Genomic DNA, 8,444 nt, shown 5'->3' with positions numbered 1-8,444 from the left:
AGAATTAGTTATTTTATAGTTAATTAGACCTTAATCTTGTGTCTCTAAAGACTTATAATCTTAGCTGTTTTAACTAGAGTACAGCGTACTTTAATTAAATTGTACTACTTGTACAGATCACGTGAGCCGTAACAGTTACAATACGTACACCTACCTCTCCTCCTCCCTGTCGTACGAACGTACCCAAAATCTCACCCGTACAGGCCTCAAAATCGCCCAATCGTACAGTACTACGCCTCGTTGGAAGCCCTGAATTCAACCCTCCCCTCTCATAACAAGAGATATTAGATATGGTACATGATAATACGCCGAAATCCTTGAATCGTTCCTCCAAAAAGCTGGGGCATATATATCAGTAGACTCAGGCCAGTGGAGGAACATGATGAGGATGCGGAGGCTATAAACTCGGAAAGGTGGTTGGAGAGCACTGTAAGCCCGAGGGCTCTACAATGGGCACCCAATCAACCTTGGCCTTGTTTTTCATTCTACTACCCACCTAGATCACATAGCTTCTTGGACCCTTAGTCTAGAATACATCACATCTTTCATATCCCATGCCCCTACAATGCTACAATATTATTTTGTTGTGCCTGGTAGAAGGTTGACCTTTTTCCACTTGCAACAAGGAGCATAGTCAAAAGAGCATCGTTGCTGTGGGTACGGTGCGCATCAATTTCGGCAGGATTTTCAAGGCAGTGAAATATTCTTCGAGATTCTATATAAAAAAATTGTTCTAAACATCGAGCCGCCACCCCAGACACGGATCACAAAATACAAGCATAGGTAGGGATTGGAGAAAATTGCAGAAACAAGAGTCAAAGTGAAAGCAACAAGAATTGCATCATCTCCGGTTGATCTACTAAGGAACTCACTTCAGAAGCACCACGGCAATGATAAGTCACGGTCGTTCGAACAATAATATTGAATGAAAAGCGATGTGGAGAGCAAACAGACTTTACAACAATGGGCAGCTAAGGGGGAAGCGCCGGATCACACTCCTCACCATATCATGTTACTAGGCATAAGTCTCCATAGAATCAGGCAGAAGGTGGAAGACCTCCATTGATCTCGATTTAGCGGCACGATCACGTGCCCCCAAAACCCCACACCTATATAAAGCTCCCCTCCCTACTCTCAACGAATTCTTCATCTCTCCAACTTTCCAACCTGACGTTCGATAGCAGGCTGGTCTGTTAATTCGGCTTCGGTCGATGCTTTTTTTTTTTCACCCGTCCTCCACTCACTGAGCTTGCTCAAAGTTGCGGACACAGTGACGCTGGCCCCAGGTAAGTCTAGTTATCCATGGTGTAACAAATTCAGCTAACATGCAATCAGCACTACCGCCGGCTGTCGCGAATTTCTACTTTTTCATTGATCTAGTTGGCTTGTCTGACTGGTTAAGGAAGAAGTCATTTTGCATCTTGTATAGCACTGCATCACACTTCATTAATGCACTGTTTCATATCATGCCCCTCCCTTCATGATGTGTTTACACAATTCTGAGAAACGGGGTTTGGGAATGATTTGTGATTCCTTTGCGCGATGTCCTGTTAGAGATGAGAAGTTGAGAGCCCACGAACAGCATTCAACGGTGAGCATAACAAGCCTCTTTTGCCGGAACTTGCTAGTTTCCATCCACTCTAAGCTATCTTGTGCTGTCCGTATCAATATCAGTAGTTATATATGTGGTAATTTCACAAGCCCTCACCCGAAGTTGTTGCTGTAAACACATCCGCACCAAGTCGCGCCGCCAAGAGCGTGTTCAAGCAACAAGTTCACCAATGATTTCACCCACCACAGAAGTGAATGTTGATACCATCTGTGCAGCTGCCCACAGCCAATTCCTAACATCAGATTCCTTTACTCTATGTTCTGAAGGACTGAAAGACCTCTCAAGCCATCATCCGTTTCGCCTCATGAGCATTCTCCCTCCCGTAATGCCTGTCTTTCTCAATCGAGTTTGACACCCCCACGAAGCATATTTTGGTATTAGGAGCATATCTCAAGTTGGAAAATTCATAGCGGGAGAGACGCACTGGCTGAGTGTGATCGCAGCTATGGAGCCCCCTGAGCTTCATCACCAACTACTAGTTTTCATGCGACGTCTTATACTGTAAGAATCACACTATATTCCGCCCATTATAGATTCGCGCCTTGACACCCTTCATATCTCAGGTCTATTTTTGCATTCACGAGTAGAATTTTGGCACTCTATCGCTCTATCATATTCCGAATGCTAGATAGAGATACAGATTTCACTCGTTTAACAATCAACTCGGTTCTGGAAGCCATAGGAGTTCCGCAAATCTTCACAGAAATTCCGGAAAGAGATGGAGACGTCCCACGTACGCGGCATCCTAAGCACGCAATCATTGGGGAGATCATGTCCAGCGCCACCTAGAGTTGCCTGCCTTTAGTCCGCACACCACAGAGATCTGCGAACACCAAGTCCCCAGAGTGACCCGTGGGCCGTGAACTCTCCACGGAGCGGTCGTCACCATATTATTCTGCCATGGGTGAACAGGGGATGGACGAATCATAAACTACAAACACGAGTCGTGGTCGGTATTGTCATCTTTGAGTCTTGAACATTTGCGAAACCCCTACTACGTATAGTGAGTTCTCCTCAGCCCACAAACCTGATCTACCAGGCACTGGTGTTCTCCGGAAAGCTATAGTATTAAGCTAATGAGGATGAACAGGGACAGGACGGTACATAGGATTACGGCATATTCTTCTGGGACAAATGAAAGGCCTTATTCTGTGAAACTTTACGCAGTCAGCACCAGCAACGCCTGATAGCTTCCTCGAGCCCTCAACGGTCGACTCTAGAGAGATGAATCGAAGACTCGTAGGTAAAGGTCCTCAGTCTTGAGAGATTTCTTCGAAGATCTTGGAATTCGTCATAGCTAATACAACTGGCTAGTGCGCTCAATCTACGTCAGCCTCCAAAGCTAGCTCTCGACACAATCCGCGATAACGAAGACTCGCCCAGACTCTACTACGAGAAAATGAACATACACAGATGGCTTGCGCGTTCCTTGAGAACAAGGCTCGGGTTCACAGGTCTTTTTGGAAATTTTCCAGACGGCTTCTCGTTGAATAATAGGTCCGTGTGGTTTATGTTGCAGGCTGCAGAAGTCCAACCTACCAAGCACAGCTGAAGAATATATAGGCGGATAGATGGACATGCAACAGACTCAACATGGTGATTCATACTGAAGGAAGGGCGCCTGGGTGTCACCAAGACTTCAATAAGACTGCAGCTCTAGAAAGCAAAGCGTATGACTTAACAGGAAGAGTGATATATCTAGAAGTAGAGCAAGCTTATGCAAGAGACATGTGGGATATCTATTACTTCAATTTCGTGACTGAAAGATGGTTAAGGCCTTCTTACGGTGTCGAATGCACGCCAGTCCAATTGCGACCAAGCATTGTTGCATAAGCAGCTGGTGTATACGAAATGAGAAGGAGAGAGACATTAAAGAGGTTGGCGGGTGTACAGAAGATAGTAAGGCAAATGCGCTTTTTCACTCCTGCAGACACCGCACGCTAGGCAGGTCCCAGCAAAACCTCACACATCACATATCACTACCACAAAGATTGTCACATTGCATCGCACAGCCATCAAGCATCCTACTTTATTCCTTTACCACACCGACTTCATATGCCAGACTGACCATCGCCAAAATTCTCAGATTCACAACCTCCACAAGCGAGCGACCAGAACCTCTCACAGCGTTGCAATGATGTCCGAAGGCGTAGGCAGCTAAAGCATGAGAAGATCTTCTAAGGCGTTGATCCCAAAACCTCTGATGAGATAGGATCTAAGATCTGGTTACCGGTGCCCGTTAGCTGAAGAATATGATGCTTCATAATATGATGAGTGGAATTTGATGTGCAGGTGAGTGGGAATTGTTGGGTTGTTTGGTGTAGATGAAAATCCGCACATGGCCTTTGCATACTTGCTCAGCCTTGTCAACTGCACCCAAGGTCTTTCTAAATCATATCCCCCAAACGCACACTGCAGCTCCCAGCGAACGCTATCAGTCTTTCACAATATCAAGCGAACTCCCTCCTCCCCCTTGTAGATCCAGCGCCCCACGCTGAAGAGCTAATCCTCTCCGTATAATTCGTTAGGGGAGAGCTGCTCAAGGTGAGGGGAATCTCATGCGTGCACGTTGAAGGCACAGGACAAGCCGTACAAAGGGAAGGAGATCCAGAGTAGGTTGTAGAGTGGCGTGCGTAAAAGATCCTGAGGAATATCGTCACGGTTGAAAGGTTAGACAAATTAAAGTCCTATAGTCGGGAGGCTCCTCAATTGCATGCCGCGCGGTTGCCGTGCAGGCCCATTAGCCAAAAAAAAAAAACCGTAGAGTGACGTATCGCAACAAGGGACCGCCGCAACAAGTCTTCCTTCACCACATGCCCTCGAAAATGGCCCGTGACGACTTCCACGTGTGTTCTGCGCCATTTAGTTTACTAAAATCGCCAAAAAGGTGGTCTCTAATTTGCAACTAGATGCGCATATATAAGTTATTATTTTTAAATATTCTTCGTCCAGTAGGGTACCTGCTCCCTACTGGACACTCACCACTTCGCACCGTCTCGTCACCGCAGATTTGCATGGACACCAGTTACTAACACGTGACCTCAGTTCGATTCTGACTGCATTCCTTTTTGCATTTTTTAGGAAATTTGTGTGGATGAGCCCCAGAGACGACGAAGCAGGCGAACAGAGCCCAAAAAAGTTTTTTGATGGAAAGGACAAACGTGATACACGATGGTAGTATTAATGTGGAAAATCCAGCTTCAGATGGTTAAGTCGGATGCTGGGGGCAAATGTGATGCCGGTATGGGAAAGTGACAACGTATTAAATCTTAACATATTAGGAGTCTGCAGGAGTCAATAAATCAGTTAATTTAGTCAATGATACCAAGAAAAAGAGATCCACCACGCAGTAAACTAACATATAGGGAATTAGGCTAGACGCGCTATTGGCTGGGGTAGAGCATGGAATGATTCCAATTGGCTGGAAGAGAAATGGAAAGTGCCTCAGCTATATACTAGCGAGACAATAAAGAAGAATGGTATTGAGTTGAGTAAGAATGGTTGAACTGAAAATTAAAAGCCCGGAGATGGCGCTACTTCGAGGGTGGAGAGGCCTGCTGAGGAAGGAGTTCCCGTGCTGATATCATCAGCACCTGCCACCAATCCCAAATGAAGAAACCAGGCCAGAACTACTACGACTGGCGCGAAATAACAGAGATAATCGAAATATGCTAGAAAGGATGAAGAAGATATGAACAAGGCAGTGGTACTACCGAAATGTAACAAGAGAATTAGCTAGTGAAGAAGTAAATGAAAAAAAAAAATACGAAAACGGCAGAATACTGGAATGAAAGAGTACACAAAGGTTGAGCTAATTGAGAACTGTTAGTACAGTGGGAGTAAATTCGAATTGCTGGACAGAATCTGTCAAGTTTGGCAAGGACTTAGGAGATGATGAGCGAGCGAAACGACGGCGAGTACTATACGGGCCCGATCTAGGGTAGATAATGAAGGGTCCTAAATTGGAGAGTTAGGAAGGGGTGAGACGTAGACGAGAAGCTAGTATAATAAGCCCAGAGTACCATTTAGGGGGACCACCATCAAAAAAAGAAGAAGAGGGATGCAGGCAATAGCACAACAACTTAATGAGAGCAGAGAAGACTCTAATTAGAAGTATTAGAATGAAAGAGTCCTACAGAGTTGTAAGACAGCAAAGGGAAACTGACAATACCAGGGACTGAGATAGAGAGTTTTCGAGCTTGAGGGCGATGGAAAAAGAAGACAGGGTGAGCAGTGATGGGAATACTGTACAGAAAAAGAAAATGGCACATAAAACTTCTTCAGAGCCGTGGAAGTGGAGAGACAAAAATAGAATGGGATCACATGGATGGGATAAGATGGAGCTTGATATGGAAGAAGATTGAAGGGGTTATGATGCTGAAAAAAGGAATTGGAGAAAGTTGAGAGTATTTAAGATAGAAAAGCTTGCCTGATAGTTACCGTATTCAGAGAAATGGAAGGATAGAGCAGACATGAGATACGGGAGGAAGAGATAAAAAGAGACAGAATATATGATTGCGACGCGAAAGACAGATATAGGTGGCGTTGGCGGTGTAAAAACTGGTAGAGAAGGGGCAGAGTACGAAAGCTAGAAACTGATAGCACGCCGTAGCTTTGCGTTGCAGGTGAGAAAGAGCGGAAATTGGACTGAAAGTAATTTATAGCCACTCTTAACTCATCGTAACTTAGAATCAAAAACGACTCATCAACAAATGCTTCAAAGGTCATAAATATGTTAGCGTTAATATGAAGATTTCATAAAATAGTAGTTGATAAAGGGGATTTGTGGATATAGATGGCAGCTTTCCGGCTAATAGTTGAACTGAGTGCATAATAGAGACAAAGATATCAAGTCGAACGATGAGAAGAAAGTCTGAAAATGGAAAGGAGGTTTTAGAAATGTACATTAATTCAACACGGACAAAAAAGCAGGGAAGACTTGAAAGATCTCACTAGAGCGTCGTGTTGGCAATTGAAATAAGACGTAGGATGTGGCAGGAGATTGAGAGACGGGCGAAGGGGGAAATTTGGAAATAAAACATTCCGCTGAGCCGTCAAAACTGAAATGAGAGGGACGAAAACAGCCGCACAACCAAAAATTAAGAAGCCGAGAGGTGGGTGAGAGACAGCATGGGGGAAAGTCAATGATCAAGTGTGATGAGAAAAGTCTGGAAAAGAGAAGGATGGCGCATTAGAACATCGTGAAGACTGGCTGGAGGGAAAATATGAACTGTTTGAGATGGTTGGAATGATAAATAGCGCTGAGAATGGGTAAAGTGTGGGCTTACATGTGACTTTGGACCATTTCAGGAGAAACCGAAAACACGAAAAGGGGTTTGCAACGAGTAGAAGAGTGATTGGAAACGGGACGATATGAGAATGTCAAGGCGAACGATGAACGAAGGACGGCCAGGGGTAAGACATATGTGAACTTACGAAAGCAACTAAATGGCGAGGAACAATGACAACATCCAGGAGGAATGCGATTTCAATTAGCACACAAGAGCTTGAAAAAGTTCCAAACCAAGAGGAAAGGAGAATTGCGCGAAGTTAGGAAAATAGAAAAATGAGATAAGGAGAAAAATATGAGCTAAGGTGGATATGCGCGAAGGAGAGATAACGGTTCTAGGCATGCAAGAGCAAGACTTGAAAACTGGACGGGCGGGGAAACGTTTGGGTTGAGGGCTGTGATGAAGAATCTAAGACTAGAGTACGTCTCTTGCATTTTGCTACACCCCTGAATAGAGACACACCCGAGAGAGTCGACGAGGAGTTGGGCAATGTATAAGTGAGTTCAATCGACACAAGAAGGGCCACATTTGGTTCTTGGATAAAGAACCTAAGGCATTTGGAGATTGATAGTATTGAGTTCAGAAAAGGGGAAGTTTTAACGCAGGACTTAAGAGTAAGCGGTAGAGTCTAAGCAAGTGGGTAGAAAATATATCGGCGATGTTTAGTAACGTAGAATATGAGATGGTGGGGAGAGTCCTTAAGGGGTATGGAATCCAGGGCACCCCAAACATAGCCATCGAACTTCAAGATTTCGATTGAAGCACAATATAAATAAAGTGCAGGGGCATATATTGGTCGCAGGTGGGCACCGCATTCTTCGATAATTTTCGGTTCGGTCCGAGGCTGGCATGATTCAAAAGGGGCTGATACGAAGGGTCCAGGTCGTTATGCGTTCTACGTTTGTTACAAAACGTTGAGATGCCTGGCAGCAACATAGCCGATGCCGGCCTACTGAATCTCCCGATCATAGAGTAACTCAAAACGAGGCCAGAGCATAGTGTAAGAATAAATAGAGCGTAGAACGCTTGATCAGGTCACGGTGGTGCCTTGTTGTGTCTGTAGCCGAAGCGGAGCTACGAAGAAGGGATGCTTGTTGAGAGGGTCACTTTAGTGTTCGCAAGGATGGATTGACAGTTGACACTAATCAAATAATGGCACGGTGTAGGACAGTAGATCCAGACGATTGGATGTATGTCATAGACCGTGGAGATGAATGTATAGAAATGCTGGTCCTGAGGATTTCGACATGTTTCTATTCATGCAGGGAAAGTTCCTGGCCTGTAACTGAAGTACGATCTTCTTCGCAGATGCAAATTTTCCTCGGCCGAAGATGGGTCCGCCTACAACGCATGCTGGGACAAGGGGCATAGTGCTTTACGCACGGGGCTTCTGACCGCAGATTCTGGAGTTGCGCTCGAGCGGTGCAAAGTAAAGGTGGCCCGTGCGAGGATTGGTGATGCTTCTTGTGGTGTTGGGTTTGTTCCTTCTCTTCAACCAATTCTTCTCGACTCAGCACCAGCACCTAGCCAGCACCAGAATC

At 45.1% G+C, this 8,444-nt stretch overlaps 2 protein-coding genes across 2 annotated transcripts; one reads left to right on the top strand and one right to left on the bottom strand.

Annotated features, from left to right (window-relative positions):
• Positions 1–565: 565 nt before the first annotated feature.
• BDR25DRAFT_356839 (uncharacterized protein) lies at positions 566–5,287 on the top strand (the record flags this gene model as incomplete). The annotated part of the gene is made up of 31 exons (XM_033695714.1): positions 566–600; positions 635–695; positions 758–783; positions 814–897; positions 934–1,048; positions 1,078–1,172; positions 1,249–1,286; positions 1,336–1,456; positions 1,555–1,591; positions 1,629–1,934; positions 1,960–2,006; positions 2,045–2,113; positions 2,176–2,385; positions 2,432–2,581; positions 2,617–2,657; positions 2,709–2,763; positions 2,803–2,851; positions 2,910–3,109; positions 3,199–3,381; positions 3,417–3,497; positions 3,557–3,761; positions 3,856–3,886; positions 3,910–4,087; positions 4,141–4,224; positions 4,261–4,341; positions 4,377–4,499; positions 4,565–4,656; positions 4,712–4,750; positions 4,791–4,863; positions 5,012–5,112; positions 5,175–5,287. 31 exons carry the CDS (start codon positions 566–568, stop codon positions 5,285–5,287), a joined length of 3,123 nt encoding a protein of 1,040 aa, XP_033545914.1.
• A 56-nt stretch (positions 5,288–5,343) lies between these two features.
• On the bottom strand, positions 5,344–6,340 carry BDR25DRAFT_356838 (uncharacterized protein; the record flags this gene model as incomplete). The annotated part of the gene is made up of 6 exons (XM_033695713.1): positions 5,344–5,394; positions 5,436–5,569; positions 5,600–5,744; positions 5,779–5,890; positions 5,936–6,041; positions 6,085–6,340. 6 exons carry the CDS (start codon positions 6,338–6,340, stop codon positions 5,344–5,346), a joined length of 804 nt encoding a protein of 267 aa, XP_033545913.1.
• Positions 6,341–8,444: the final 2,104 nt, after the last annotated feature.

Source organism: Lindgomyces ingoldianus, assembly GCF_010093535.1.
Source record: "Lindgomyces ingoldianus strain ATCC 200398 unplaced genomic scaffold BDR25scaffold_22, whole genome shotgun sequence".
Lineage (NCBI taxonomy): Eukaryota > Fungi > Ascomycota > Dothideomycetes > Pleosporales > Lindgomycetaceae > Lindgomyces > Lindgomyces ingoldianus.
This window is presented reverse-complemented; position numbering and strand designations above follow the sequence as displayed.